This window comes from Geotrypetes seraphini, chromosome 8 (genome assembly GCF_902459505.1).
Source record: "Geotrypetes seraphini chromosome 8, aGeoSer1.1, whole genome shotgun sequence".
In the NCBI taxonomy this organism is placed as follows: domain Eukaryota; kingdom Metazoa; phylum Chordata; class Amphibia; order Gymnophiona; family Dermophiidae; genus Geotrypetes; species Geotrypetes seraphini.
In genome coordinates this window covers 112,442,974-112,458,778 of record NC_047091.1, presented here as the reverse complement: position 1 = coordinate 112,458,778, position 15,805 = coordinate 112,442,974, and the positions used below count along the sequence as shown (strand labels likewise).

Genomic DNA, 15,805 nt, shown 5'->3' with positions numbered 1-15,805 from the left:
TCGTCAATCTTTGTCAGTTTCTTAAGTGATTTTTTGTCAACTAAATGTATGTCTGTCTCTTAATTGATTTTTATTAACTAAATGTATTGCCACACTCTGATGGTTTTTAATTGTACATCGCTTAGGTATTGTGATAAGCGATTCATCAAATAAAGGTAAACTTGTTCACTGCCCCAAGCAACAACTTTAACGTGCTCCTCATGACCGCGTTGTCTCTCCCGCTGACGTCACTTCTGGGTGCCGCGCATAGGAAGTGACATTCAGTGGGAGAGACGACGAGGTCATGAGGAACACGTTGAAGCTCTTGTTGATTGCAGTGGTGACCAACTAGAGGTACGGGGGAAGGGGCGCATGTGCGGCAGAGGGGATCAGGGAAGGAGTGGGGAGGGGCAGAGATGAAGGCGGGGAGGGGGCGGAGACGAGGGTGAGACCCTCGCTACGCCACAGGGTTCTAGACTCATCGCCTAGTTCATAATGCTACCCTTTACTCTGGGAGACATTTTCTGAGGTGTCACAATGGTAAAGTCATCTGTGTGGAGTCGGCAAGTGCAGACAGACTAAATTGTCAATTACCTTTATTGTGTCCAAGGCAAGCTCCACCACTGCACACTGCTTGGGGGTCAGGCTTTTTGCTTCTTCTCGCACCATGTGGTCCTGAAATAGACTTTCTGTTAGCTGACATTCAAATCACAGCTTCTCCTTTTCTTAGTGCTGTCAGAGACCTCACCATTTCTCCCACCAAGAGGCTTCTTTTATCTCCTCAACCAGCACAACTCAGCGATTAGCCTCAGCTCTTCCAGAAAGTACTCCGTTAATCTCTCCCCGAGTACTTTAACACCTTGCTAAATAAGACCAAAAGAGCTTTATATCCTCATTATGCTGTTAACAACTCTTCCAAAGATTAAAAAAAATAAAATATCTACATTCTAATCAACTACTATTGTCTTCTCCACAAGTACATAGAAGTTGCTCCTTGTATTTTTAAAATTAGGCTTCATTCCAACCGTGCTTCCTAACCGCAAGAGGTAAGCCAGAGCTGCCAAACTTCCCAGTTCCAGAAGAGAGATTTATGAGAATCCTAGGTGCATTATGGGGAGGAGAAATCCCCCACTTCATTGGCCTGGCCAAAAATTCTCCTTCCTGGGTAATTTGTCATCTGTGAGTAGACTGAAGATTCTTAAAACTTAACATTGTCTTTAACACGATCGCTAAACCTGCTCAGCTGGTTTAGCAGGGCAGTATGTTTCCAGCCAACGATCAGAATGGCTCACCGTGTTCTTTTCTGAGGTTCCTAGCTGTCTCCGGCTGCCATGCAAATGTAGTGCAACGAGATCATTAATATTAAAATGAGCACTCCAGCGATTTTCTATCATCACCAGGTGATTCCCTAACCTCATTGTAGTACATTTGCAGGCAAAATTTTCTGGCAGGGTCTGAGCTGTTGTAGCCTTACTTTCTGATCAATGTCTGAGCGCTGATTGGCTCAGGCACTGGCTTAGACCCCCTCCCCCACTAATTAAAAAAAAAAAGAAACCTCAAATCAAAGATTGGCAGGAGGGATGCCCACTCCCTCCTGCTGCCAATGTCAAACAACCCTCCCCCTGACTCCTCCCCTGGCAGTGGAAGGGATGCCCACTCTCTAGCCATCGCCTTCAAATAACCCTCCTGACACCTCCCCCAGCAGCGGGAGGAATGCCTACTCCTTCCCGCTGCTACCGTTGTGCCCCTGATGACTCCCCGCCGCCTATATTCTTCAGGAAGTCTGGCCAGAGGGATGCCTACTCCCTTCGGCCAGCAGCCCCTCCTCTTCCTTTTCCCAGAGCATCCTGGGATGTGCCAGGGAGGGGCCTATGGTTCTGATTGGCCCAGGCACCTAAGGCCCCTCCCATAGGGAGTAGGCATCCCTCCGGCCAGCCTTCATGAAGAAGTTGAGTGGGGGGGGTCATCGAGGGCATGATGGCGGCAGGGGGAATGGGCATCCTTCTTGCTGTTGGGGGGTGTCAGGAGGGTTGTTTGACAGCGGTCGAAGGAGGGAGTGGGTATCTCTCCCACTGCCTGTGGGAGGTGTCGGAGGAATTGTTTGATGGTGGGGGGAGGAGGGAGTGGGCATCCCTCCTGCTTATCTTTGATTTGGGGTCTTTTTTATTATTTGTGGGTGTATTCTGCACATGTGCTGATTGCTATCACCAGCGACTCATCTCATGCAAATTTATCAACCCTCTGTGAACCTCATTTGCATGCATATTTTTAAAAGAATGACTCATTTTGAAATCGTTACAATTGTGGCCACGAGAGTGGCCCGTCAGATTTTACCGTGAACATTAGAGAATCTTCCCCTTAGAGATCAGAGGATGTCTTTATTTATGACAGCACTGTTCCAGGTACTGCTAGCAGTTTCAACATACACTCCCAGAACAATATGAATATTTGTTCAGCTAAGACGAGTGGCACATTCTAACTATTTCTAAAATACTGTATTCTCACAGCAGGGCTCAAGCTCTATCAACCATTCCAAAAAGGCTGTAAATTGAAGACAGTTTTGAGGATAGCTGCTGAAAAACTGCGTCTTCCCATATAATGTGGAGTAGATTAAAAGAAAAGAGGTTGATCTCAAGGAAGCAAGAGCTAAAAGTGTAGTTACTTACTTGTAACGTAGGTTCTCTGTGGACAGCAGAATAAGTCAGCCATAAATAGGTGATGTCCCTGACAGCTCCAATTGGCAGCTAATTGAAGCTGTCGGAGACATCACCCATTTGTGGCTGACATCCTGCTTGTCTGACCTAAGAGAAGTAAAGTTTCATGTGTGCAGGAAAACTGAAGGGCTCAAGCAGGGCAGGATTAATTCGTCAAGGGCCCCTAGGCACACAAGTACACTGGGCCCCCTGCCCCGCCCCACCTCACCATGTACCCAGGCGGAAACAGGAAGCTACATCAGAGGGAAGCTTTGGGTAAGCAGCACCGCTTGCAAAATTATAGTTCCCGTTGCCTTTCTTACCTGCGTTGCTTGCTTGTCTTACTTTCCGTTAATGGGGGGGGGGGGCCGCGTTGCTGATCGGGGAGCCCTTGTTGTCAATTGGGGGGGCTCACGTTGCCGATCGATGGTGGAGGGGCCCATCGCCGTTTGGAAAAAACAATGTTGATGCCCTCCTTCATCGGGCCCCCCTGACCATTTCGGGCCCTAGGCACATGCCTACTTGGCCTATTGGTTAATCCTGCCCTGGGCTCAAGTGTAACCTCCTTTTAGGTCAGTAATTTAATCTTGGATAATGTGTCCCTCTCACACACTCACCTTGAGTTTTGAGAGTTGCCCTAGCTCCTTGGCTGCATTGAAGATCATTTGTGTGCCCTGCAGAAGAAAATAGGACAGAACAACCAGGGCATTAGAACATTTTCAGAAGATACTGGTGTAATCTTTATACCCCTCTGGAATAATGTTTTTAACCTCAATTCCTATTTTCCTTTCTGGGTAACTTAGAGAAGAGATGTTGTGTTGGAAGAAATTGATATAGGCCAACAGGCTGAAATCCTTGTTGTTCAGGAATAGCTCTGAGATTCTCCACGGGAGGTTTAAAGAATGTTTTTCCTTGCTCATAAGCATCTCTGTGCCGCCATTTTATCACCTGGAATGAAGGTGTACGGTGGCTGCATTAGATCTCTTTGACACAGGTTAAGAAAGTTGTAGGTGATAACCTTTTCACGGGATTAACTAACTGTATCTGTGATGAGCAATCCAGGGCTAGGGAATGTTTGGTACACCGACGAAAGTGCGCAGGACATTGGCGCACCAACAATCCCGCGTCGACATTTGTGCGCAGGACCAGTGCACGCCGCTGGTTCTGCCACTTTCACGCCTTACTGTTAGCATTCTGAAGGGGGTGGAGGGAACCCCCCCAATACACTTAGAACTGGTCACGCTCCTGTTGGGGGAAGGGATTGGGAAGGGGAACCCCCCAGTACACTGAAAACTTCCGCTTTCTCAATGTTCGGGAGTTTTCAGTATAGTGGGGGGGGGTCCCCCACAGGAGGAACGCAAGCAGTTATAAGGGTAGTGGGGGGGGGTTCCCCTCACCCCCCCTCAGAACGCTAACGGTAAGGCGTGAAAGCGGTGGAACCGGCAGCGCACATTGGTCCCGTGCGCAGATGTCAGCGCGGGATTGTTGGCGCGCCAATGTCTGACGCGCTTTTGACGTGCCACCGAATGTTTTATTCTGATGAAGGAGACTGAGTTCTTGTCACAAATATATGAGATCTGTCTTAGGACAACGATTAACAAACAAGTTATAGGTGATATCGTATTTCCACATCACTGGAAGTCAAACCAAGATGTACATATGGACTAAAGCCAGGGTCAGAAACTGCAATTTAGATGTTTTATTATTAGTAGGCATTCCAAAATCTGCAGGCTGGGGGGCCTAAACTTCTGCTTTTTATGTAATATGCCCAGATGATGCTGGACTAAGACCAAAGTGCTGATTCAGCAGTGCAGAATGTGTTTGCCTGCAGCAGTAGTGAACAGTGGCTTTTACAGAGGCAGAAAGCAGAAGAATGTTACACTTTGGGATGGGAACACCTAAACTTTGACAGAGTAGAACTTCATTAGTTTTATGAAGAGTTGCTTTACTTTAAGAGACAAACTGTCACTTTAGTGAAGGGCAGGAAGTGAGGTCATTTTCTAAAAGCTTGATTAAACACTTAAAGCTGGGAATTGGTGAGTGTTTACTGAGATGCCTACTGCTGTTGAGGTTATATTAACTTTCAAGTGTATTTAGCATTTGATATGGCACTCATTAATCTAATATAGAAGTGGTTTGCAATATTAACATACTATAAAATAAAGAAGCTGCTCTTTTATCCCATCCCACCTGCCTCTTACACCATTCCTTATTAATTAACCTTGAGCATCAGGAATGTGAGCGAGTGTCTGGTACGAGCTTCTGTGGGTCCCATTTTTGAGCATCATTGTTTGAGAGCAGAGGGATTCCTGTCTTTCCCTCCTCCCAGCCAAGAGAACTCATGACAACAAAGATCAGAGGTTACTAAATAGCAGAAAGCAGAGATCAGAGAGTGCAAAATCAAATGGGACATGCCAGAAGAGGTAACACAGACATAGACAAGTTCAAGAACAGAGGCATGTAGGAAGAGGCAAGTCAGAAAGCATGCTGCCATTCAAACTCTCTCAGGCTTCTTGCCGTCTGAACCTTTTCTCTCTGAAATACACCCAGGCAAGACATACATTACCACACAGCCAACGCATATTTTGTAACTTAGCAAGACTGCGCATCGAGCTTGCCAACCAGAAGTTAAAAGCAGAAACCGAACGGGCACATAAAGATGCCAAACACCATGTCAGCAGAGTCCAGGTGCTGGAAGGGCCTAGTGAAGGCTTTGCTCACCCCTACTCCCCAGTCCTTCACATAGGCAAGCTGCTCCAAAGCCCTTCTCTGTATAGGTTTGGCATTAGTACATAGCCCCTCAAAATCTCTTCCACTACCATAACCTGAGAATTTGGATCCATTATTTGAAAGATTTGCAGCTTTCTTCCCTTGTGTAAGAATAAAAGGAAGAAGGGTATAAGGCAACCTGACTTCTTAATGCTCTAGACCAGTAGTTCTCAACCCTGTCCTGGAGGACCACCAGCCAGATGGGTTTACAGGATAGCCTTAATGAATATGCATGAAAGAGATTTGCACAAAATGGAGGCGACAGGCATGCATATTCATTAGGGCTTTCCTGAAAACCTGACTAGCTGTGGTCCTCCAGGACAGGGTTGGGAACCACTGACCTAGACCTATATACTCAACCCCAGTTACACATGACAGTCACGCACAACAGATCAGTCCTGCTTCTACTTCCTGTTATATATAATTACGTCACACACCTGTTTGTTTACTCCTACTTCATGCTTATGATGTAACTTTGCTGCATTCACGCAGCCTCTCTTGTTGTAAACTGTCTTGAACTAAAAGATATGACAGGATATAAATAAAGCTATCATTATTACTATAAGTCTAGGGTGGCTAGAGATTATAATTTCATCCACTTCTCTGACTGATAATGGGAGAATTTCATTGAAACGTTAAAGCCTAATGGTCAGCAATGCAAGAACATAAATGACTCTCTGAGTCAGACCAATGGTCCGTTGAACACAACTATCCCCAACTATGGCCACTATAGGTCACTTGGAAAAAGTAGATGCTAATGGGGATATGTATTGCTCATTCCCAACTTCTGGAAGTAAGAAGTGAAAATGGCATCCCTCAAGCCCACCTGATTATTTATTGAACTGTCCATCAGAAATTTGCCCAAATCCTCCAGCTGTGAGACCATAGTGTGGGATGAAAGGCCAGCTTAAATATCAGCCAGGCTAGGTGGTTACCTAGGGCAGCAGCTTCTGGTGGATGTACACACCAGCTGCAGTCAAAGTAAAATAATAGGTCACACAACCACCTAATTTAAAGAATCATCAGGTATACTTATACCCACATGTATGGTGAAAAATAGCCCATTTAACTAGATAGAAACATGATCAATACCTCCTTTTTCCTACTGGCCATACCTCTTCCTATGCACCCTAGCGTTCTTCCAGCTTTCGCCGTCACCTTTTCAAACTGTTTGGCCACCTTAAGATCATCACACCCAAGTCCCGCTCCTCAGATTTTCTGCAAAACCTTGAAAACTGTCTTGTTCCAGTATTTTTAAGGTAATAGTTCTAATGAGTGAAGATAGATCCCTGTTTTGCAATCTAATTTTGTAAACCGAATCGAGCTCCTAACTCTAGGAGATGATCTGGTATATAAGTCTAAGATTTAGATTAAATTTCTCCAAGACATCTAAAAAATAGCCTAAGGAAATTATCCAAGCTTTTTAAAAACCCCGCTAAGCTGTAAAGGAGGTCCTCATGATCCTTTCAGAATCCACAGGACAGGAACCAGGCTTTGGATCCAAGTTCTGTGGCCAGCTGGGAGGAGGGAGTCCACCCTCCGTGCATCTATGTGGAGGTAAGGGGGAGGTGGAGTTGGAGGCAGGTGTTTTATGGCAGGGGGGTCACTTGGCAGCAGGGAGAGTGGGCACTCTCCCGCTGCGGGGGGGGGGGGGGGGGGTGCGTAGCGGCAGCAGGCGTTTCTTGGCAGCGGGGAGAGTGAGCATCTCTCCCGCTGTTGTATTTTTGGTTTGTTTTTTTATAATGTGCTTTTTCTGCGCATGTGCCCATCATTATCACCATCGATGGGCACATGCAAATTTAGCGAATCTTTGCTGCTGTCCGCTGACCTCATCTGCATGTGTGATTTTTTGAAAATGTTTTGCTTTTTTCAATTCGCTATCAAAACAGTCTGCGTTAGCAGACTGTCGCTTTTTGAGAATCCTGGCCTTAGTCCCTTTCTTTTCATATACTCTCCCAGCCTTCACCCAGTCTCTCTCTTTTCTCTCATATACTCTCCCCAGTCTCTCTCTCTCTCTCTCTCTCTCATGAAGCTGACCCAGCCTTCACCGAGTTTCTTTCCCCTCAAGTGGCTCCAGCAGCAGAAACCCAGTGGGATTCCTGCTTCCCCCATGATTCAGCTCCCTGCAAGCTTGGGCACTGTGGTGCTGGAAGTTTGGGTTAGTCTGGCTGGCAGTTTCAAGTCTGGCAAGAGTTGAAACTGCGAGACCAACCCAAACTTCCGGCACCAAGCAGCTCGAACTAGCTGAGTTGCAGTGGGGAAAGCAGGAATCTGCTGAACTTCGGAATACAATAGGATCTAGGATAGGAACTCCCTGATTTGCAGGCCAGGTAAATGTTCGGAGGGGGGGGGGGGGGCAGGTTTTGGTCAACAGGCTGTAAGTTGGACAAGCCTGACTAAAACTAATTATTTCAAACAATTTAACACTCACAAAATGTGATACCCTAAAGGTACAAAGTAAATGCCAAAATTGCTTAGTGGAATAAAACAAACAAAAACAAAACCTTCCATATAATGTGCACAGTCAGCATAGGTATAAACATAATGAGACCTTCAAAAAACATCCTTCAAAAGGTAGTCAATAGAGTAGATGAATTTCATTCACAGGGTCCACCAAAATTGTTATGTGGTTCAAATGCAAAATAACTGTACATATCTATCGTTACCAGTGTCTCTCAAACCACACTAAACGGAGCCAGGGCTGTGGAGTCGGTAGATAAATGTTCCGACTCCGACTCCTCAGTTTTTTGTACTTTAGACTCCGAACCTGACTCCAGTACCTGAAATTTCCTCCGACTCCTCGACTCCGACTCCACAGCACTGGTTAATTTTCAGATCGTTAAAATGGAATGTCAAGTTGAGAGAAATGAGCATTTTCGACACCACCTTCTTTTTGCTTTTAATCAAGGTTCTAAGGCTGCAGAAGCTGCTCGCAACATTTATGCTGTGTATATAGTGGGTGCTATAGCTGAAAGAATCGCTCATGATTGGTATGCCAAGTTCAAAAATGGAGTCGGTAGATAAATGTTCCGACTCCTCAGTTTTTTGTACTTCTGACTCCGACTCCGACTCCAGGCCCGAAATTTCCTCCGACTCCGACTCCTCGACTCCGACTCCACAGCCCTGAACGGAGCAAATGTTTTTCGCAGCACATTACATTGACATTATAAAATTGCAAAACCAACAAAAAATTAAATTTGAGAGTTATTTATTTAAAGTTCTTTATGCTATGTATGGGTAATTGTAACAATGGTGAAACTAACGCACATAGAATAGAGTTGCTAATCAATGCTATGGATGTGCTTGTTTTTGAGTACAAATGAACTCAAAGCATGGCTCGATAATCAACAAGCAAACACGCATTTCATCAATCACCATTTGCAGTTTAATTTCTGTCAGAGCTGAAAATTCAACTTTGCAAAGATAAGAAGATCCAAACTTGATTGCTTTGTTGCTCAAGTTAGGATAACTACTGCATAAAAAAAAAAAAAAATTAAATTACTTGCCGTTAGTTTTCAAGGACCAATCACATCAAAGAATGATGCTCGTCTGGGCGATTGTATCATTACGCGCACAGATGCTCACAACATTGACAGATTCTTGCATATGCAACGTACGTGTCATCTACTCTAGTGAATACTTCTGAAGGAAATTTTTAAAATAAAGTAAAAATTCTGGAAACTCTTGTGGCACACCGCTGTGGCGTGGCACACAGTTTGAGAGACACTGATCTATACAGTATATCTATACATAATCCTGCTGTTATTCAGCGCTTTTTAACCAGCCAGGAATAGCTCCTGGTTGATTAGATAGAACTTAGCCAGCTAACCGCTAATATTCAGAATAGAGAATGCCACAGAGACAGATTTGTCCCCGTCCCCAAAGGAACTCATTTTCTCATCCCACTGAGTTCTTGTCCTGTCCCTGTCCCATCCCTACAAGTGCTGTCCTCATCTGCACAAGCCTCGAACACTTTAAAATCGTAAGTGTTCGAGGCCTGTGCGGTTAAGGCAGAGTTTAAAGGAATGGGGCAGGGACACCAACAAAACTCGTTATCTCTGCTGAAAATTAGCGCTTAGCTGGTTATGAGGGAATATTCAGCACTAAACTGTCTAAATTTAAAGAGCAGGCCTATCTTTAACCACTAAACCCTGAACTGGCTAGTGCTGAACCAGTTAAGTTGCTGTGGACAACACTGAAACTGGATAGTCAATGCCAGTCACCGGACACAGCCAGGCACTGAATATCTGAGGTCAGTGCTAGAGAATGACATGGGGAAAAAATCTGTCCCCGTCACTGCCCCGTCCCCGGCCCACCATCCCCTTCACCACCCCAACACCGCCATCCCCTTCACCGTCCCGTCACCATCACTGCCATCCCATTCACTGCCCCGTCACCGTCCTCACAGCATCCATATAAGCCTTAGTACTGCAATATTTAGCTTATTCCTTCCTTATAAATCAAAGTACTGACTGCTGAACTAGAGAAAGAGATGTTCAGCTGGCAGGGCTTTGCTTATAAATTTTTATCAACACAACTAATATACTACTTTATCCTAAAGCAAAAAATAAATAAATAAATAGAAATTTTTTTTCTACCTTTGTTGTCTGGTTTCTGCTTTCCACATCTTCTCATTCAATTCCTTCCATCCACTGTGTGTCTTCTCTCTGTGTCTTCCATTTGCTGTTACTGTGCCTCTCCCTTCACCCCCCCCCAATTGGTCTATCAACCATCTTCTTCCCTCCGCTCCCCCATAGTCTGGCATCTGTCTTCTTCCCTTCCAGCGTCTTCTCCTCACTCTGTCTTCCACATTTCCCTTCAGGGTCTGTTCCTCTCTACCCTCTTTCAATGTCTGTTCTATTCCTTTCTACCACCACCCTTCCCTCCCTCCTTTACCATCTGTTCCTTTCTACCACCCTTCAGCTCCTCTCGCGTGGCCTATCTATCTACCTCCCTTCCTCTTATTTTTGTGGCACGTTACAATGTAATTTGTGCAAGCCACTGAAGCCTGCGAGCTCGGTCCCTGTCCCATCCCCACAACCCATCTCGCTTCTGTGTTCCTATTTTCCCCATTTCTAATATCTCCCCTATGTATCTGGCATTGCCCCCCCCTGTGTCCATATACCATCCCCATGGCATGTCCCCTTTATGTCTGTGTCCCTATGCCCCCATGCACATAATTTCCCCTCTTTCTGTTACCTTCCTATGTCCAGATTTCCCCTATCTTCCTCTTCCATACCAGTGTGTCTCTTCTTTTCAACCCCATCTAGCTTCTTTCCCTCTTTCTTCCCCCCCCCTGCTTCCAGCATCTGGCTCACCTGCCTGTCCTCCCCTTTCTTTCCTCCTGTGGGTTTCTTTCTTTCCTTCTTCATCCCCTTGGCCCAGAATCTTTTTCCCTTTCACTCCCTCCTTCCTAGTGTGAGCCGGGAACACATGCGATCCAGCAGCCCTCACCCACCCGATCGCAGCATTCAGCCAGCTCCCTCCCTCCACCTCACCTTATATTCCGAGTTTGCCGGCTTTCTTTTTCGCCGAGCCGCACACTTTAGAAAAGCCGCCCACGCACGGCTGCTCAGTTGTTCAATCTTCTGCTTTGACGCAACCGGAAACAGGAAGTTGCAGCAGAGAAGATTGAACAACTCCAGCGGTCGCGTGTGCGCGGCTTTTTGAAAGAGTGCGGCTCGGCGAAAAAGAAAGCCGGCAAACTCGGAATATAAGATGAGGTGGAGGGAGGGAACTGGCTAAACGCTGCGATCGGGCGGGTGGGGGCTGCTGGACCGCGCGATCCTTGATTGCCTCACTGCGGAGACAAGACCATTCACCGCTCCACGGGGCGGTGAATGGCCTTGTCCCCGTCCCCACAGCGACTACTATTTCTCTTTCCCCATTTCGGCGGGTTACCCGCGGCTAGCCGCGGGTAACAACCACCGTGTCATTCTCTAGTCAGTGCTACCAATAGCAGCTAACTGCGCTGCCTGCTGCTGGCTGAAAATTGGGCCCAGCATATCTATCTATGTATACTCGAATGTACATGTATATACAGTATATATAGGTGAAACCTCACAGCAATACTCCGCTTATATCAAACATCAAAAACTCAAGCTGGTGTGACTCAAGATCAATCATACCTCTGCAATGATACACTGCCAATATATAGGCAGATTTATGAGTAAAGCACTTATCTTCAATTTGCAGCAGCTCAGTAGTTCACGATTTTAACCAATTTACCAGTTCAGTTTGGCTGAATAAATCTGAATCAATTCGTTTTGAAAAAAATAAAATGGTCTTACCAAATCAGGCCTGCTCTCAGGCCAGAGTCCTTTCTTTTGCTTTAACTTCCCGTTTCGCAACATAAACCCACCAACTAATTTTAAAGCTATAAAGCAAATTGAACGGTTCATAGACAACGGCGCGAAAGACAAAGGCGCGGCCGGATAATTGAGCGCAGTGCGGAGGTGCGCGCCGCTCTAAATTACTGTTTTTAGGGCTCCGCCGGGAGGGGGGCGTGGGGGGGAACCCCCCCACTTTACTTAATAGACATCGCGCCGGCGTTATGGGGGGTTTGGGGGGTTGTAACCCTCCACATTTTACTGTAAACTTAACCTTTTCCCTAAAAACAGGGAAAAAGTGAAGTTTTCATTAAAATGTGGGGGGTTACAACCCCCCACAACGCGGCGCGATGTCTATTAAGTAAAGTGGGGGGGTTCCCCCCACACCCCCCTTCGGAGCCCTAAAAACAGTAATTTAGAGCGGCGCACGCCTCCGCGCTGCGCTCAATTGTCTGGGCGCGCCTTTGTCCCGGCGCGCTTTTGACCTGACACCAAATTGAACTATATGGAATCGAACTATATGGAATCGAAAAATCAATTCAATTGGCAAAATCGAATTGAATCAAAAATAAATTTTTTTCCCCTGAATCCCAGCTCTAATTTGCAGCAATTGATACAATAGTTGCCAGTCACTTTCTCTCTAATGCCCATGTATTCATGGGTTTCAAATAATTGTGCATGAGAGACTCGAGTTCAAACACAGCTCTAGTCCCATCACAATGGTGCACAAAATGAAGCTAAGTGCTTTATTTATAGACCTGCATGTCTATTGACAGTGTGTCATTGCAGATGTATGATTGATTTTGAGTCACAGATAGATAGGTATCGATTTTGGATTGGAACATTCTAAATTATTTGCAGAAAAGATGAGAGGCATTGATCTGCAGATGCTGAACAGATAAAGAGCAGGCCAAGTCAGCAAGATAAGATTCAAAGCAAATAAAATATAGCAGTGCCTGAGGCGGCCATGTTTCGCCTGAAGACAGCTTGTGTCAGGGGCTTAAAACCAGAGGGAACTACTAAAAAAACACTTCCCTCTAAAACAGTGTATCGCAAACTGTGTGCCTCCTGAGAGTTCAGGTGTGCCGTGGCACACTAGGGAGGAGGAGAGGCACTGGCTGACTGCCTACAGGACATGCCTCTTGCAGCGAGAGGCAATCAGTCGGTGCCAGCGCTTTCTTTCTCTCCAGTCCTCTTCCCTACTAGCGTCTCAGGGCCTGTCTAGAGGGCCTTCATGTGTGTGCGGATGTCAACGTGATGACATCACACATGCCTGTGACATCATGGTGACATCCGCGCACTTCCAGATGCTTTGAGCCATGGCCCCTACGTTTAGTGTGCCGCGGCTTGAGAAAGTTTGCAGGGCGCTGCTTTAAAACAAGTAGACTAGCAAATAACCAGTAGCAGCAGCAATGATCCACACAGCTTCCTGGCAAATACCTTGCTGTCTTCATCGCTTGCTGTACTTGGTCTGCTCTCACTCTGTTCCGATTCTAAGTTATTTTCCACTTTGAACCACTTAGGGCCAGATTCTCCATTGGCAGCTGCTTACAAAAGTGGCACCGATCGCGTGTCAAGTCATGGAACGGCGCCGCTTGGAGAATCACGGCTATGTGAAAGGTAGGCACTGGAAATTTTAAAGGCCTACATTTCCGGCACCTACCTTTCATGAGAATCGCATCTACAAAGGTGCATTAATCACGCCTACAGGGTTTACACAGCCCCTAATGCGCCAGCTGTCACATAAATATGCCCACACGGGCGTAGTCTGTGAAACATCCTCGGGCTGCCTTGAACCTTCCACCACGGAGAAGCTAAGTACATTTTAGACTATTTGCCTGCTCCTCACACTTGAGCCTTTTTGGCTGATTTTGGTCGCTTCTGTACCTTCGGATGAGAGGTAGAGACTGCTCTTATTATCTTTTGTTGATTATCATTTGGCACTTTTAGCACATTTTTTTGTGCACTAGTACACGCTTAATCACTTTCGGGTGAGCCCGAAGATGTTTCACAGACTATGCCCATGTGGACATATTTATGTGACAGCTGGTGCATTAGGGGCTGTATAAGCCCCATTGCGAGCTATGCGACTGCAGGCTCCCCGTTTATCACTATTACCGGTATTTAACTTTTCTAGACTTTATTGGTTTGAGCTGTCTCTTCCCCTCACCCTTGCTTTAGGGTCAGGGAAGATTCGTTTTTCTATCTTTTGGGTTTCTTCCCCTTTTTATCAAGTTTTTCTGATATCCATTTTTTAAATGACATTTTGTTTTTTAATCGGTGCAGTTAATTACTGCGCCGATTGAACCAATTACAACAATTAAGTTAGGTGGTGGTAGGGTACCTATGGTGCCGTTATTAGAATCAGGGACTTAGTGTTTTTGGGAGATCTAGCGAATGAAATTCAGAGGCCCTACTCAGGGTGTTTCTGAAGTTCCTTTAAGTTTATATTTATTTTGCTTATACATATTATATACCAGATTCAGTAAACGGCGCCAAAAAGATCTGCACTGAAATCGCATTCTATAAAGGGTGCTCTATACCAAGCCCCCTTTATAGAATAACGCTTAACGCCGATTCCTACTTAAGTTTGGATGCCCAAACATACACCAAGTGAAATCTGCAGTAAATCCTGGCACGAAAGGTGAATGCAAAATTCGATAACATTGTGACTAAATTAAGGGGATGCTCCTGGCCCGTCCATGTCCTTCCCATGGCCATCCCCCTTTGGGGTTGCGCACGAGACAACTTCAGCACACAACCCAAAAAGCAACCTTTATAGAATCCGGGATATATGTGTTGGTTAGTTTTTAAATATTCCTCTCAGCATGGCTGGCATTTACAGTTAACCTTTTGGGCAGTCAGTAGTAAATACAATCTTAGTCCACAACTTCTGATCCTCAGAACTGTTAATCACTAACCCTTAACTTTGTTAAATCTACTCAGTCTGAAACATCTTTTAATCATTGTAAACCGCATAGAACTTTGCGGTCCTGCGGTATATAAACTGTTATTATTATTATTAAAGAGGGAGGAGTGTGGACTGCCCCAGGCACCATCTTCCTGGGGGGGTGCCAGCACCCCCTGTGTACTTCTTTAAATGTTCGCTGGTACGAGCAACATCTTCCACTTGCAGCTTGCGCCGGCTCCCTTCTAATGTCACTTCCTGGTTGCGGGACCAGGACATGAAGTCAGAAGGGAGCTGATGCCAGCGTGAGCAGCAGGTGGAAGACATTGCTTGTGCCGGTGAACATTTCAAGAGGTAAGCAGGGAGCGTGGGTTGCCCATACAGCAGGGAAGGGGACACATGGCGCAGTGATGCCAGGAGCCACCGTCCTGAGTGCCAACCTCCCTCGCTACACTACCGCTTCTGGGTACTGTATTATATACAGGTAACAGAGGTACCTGTATATAAATAGGATTTATAAATAGGCTTCTAGAAGGCTGGCTTAACCAATGTACCAAGTGGGGCTCGGTTCAGGGGGCCAGTGATTAAGGATTTCAAAAATAACCAGCCTCTGACTTCATCTGGTCTACAGTAAGCTCTCCCCCCCCCCCCTCCAGTCAGGTCCCTTTCCTTCTCTCTTCCCCCTCCCCCAGATCTGACATTTCTCCCTTACTCCCCTGAGGCCCTGTAAAGTTTGCATCAGTTGTTGGTGGCAACAGCAGCAGTAAGATAGATTGCCTTTAGCTAGCCTCTGGGAGGTAGAGAGCAGCACCAGACCTCGGGGAGGGAATCAAAAGGCAGACTGGACTGATGTGGAGGAGGAGGAGAGATGGAAGCCCAAGGGAAGGACCTGTGGGATGGGGAGGAGGGAGGGGAGCACTGGAAATGGTGCGATGGTGGGGGTGTCACAAAAGCAACTTGGCTTAGGACGCCACGATCCCTTGAGCTGGCCCTAGGCTTCTAGCGCACAAACTCTCTCTCTATCTGAAAGTATACATGTGCACATGGTTGAGCTGCTGCCTCCGCACCCAGAGGTTGTGAGATCAAATCTCGGTGCTGCTCCTTGTGATTCTGGGCAAGTCACTTAA

General features: G+C 46.2%; 1 protein-coding gene across 1 annotated transcript in view; it reads right to left on the bottom strand.

Moving 5' to 3' along the window:
- Window positions 1–15,805, bottom strand: part of UNC13A (unc-13 homolog A) — a 286,301-nt gene that overhangs the window by 15,738 nt on the left and 254,758 nt on the right. Inside the window, exons 40-41 of the mRNA XM_033955982.1 lie at window positions 3,290–3,346; window positions 574–654 (exon numbers count right to left, since the gene is read on the bottom strand). Coding sequence (XP_033811873.1) covers window positions 574–654; window positions 3,290–3,346 — 138 coding nt within the window. The remainder of the gene's footprint in view (window positions 1–573; window positions 655–3,289; window positions 3,347–15,805) is intronic.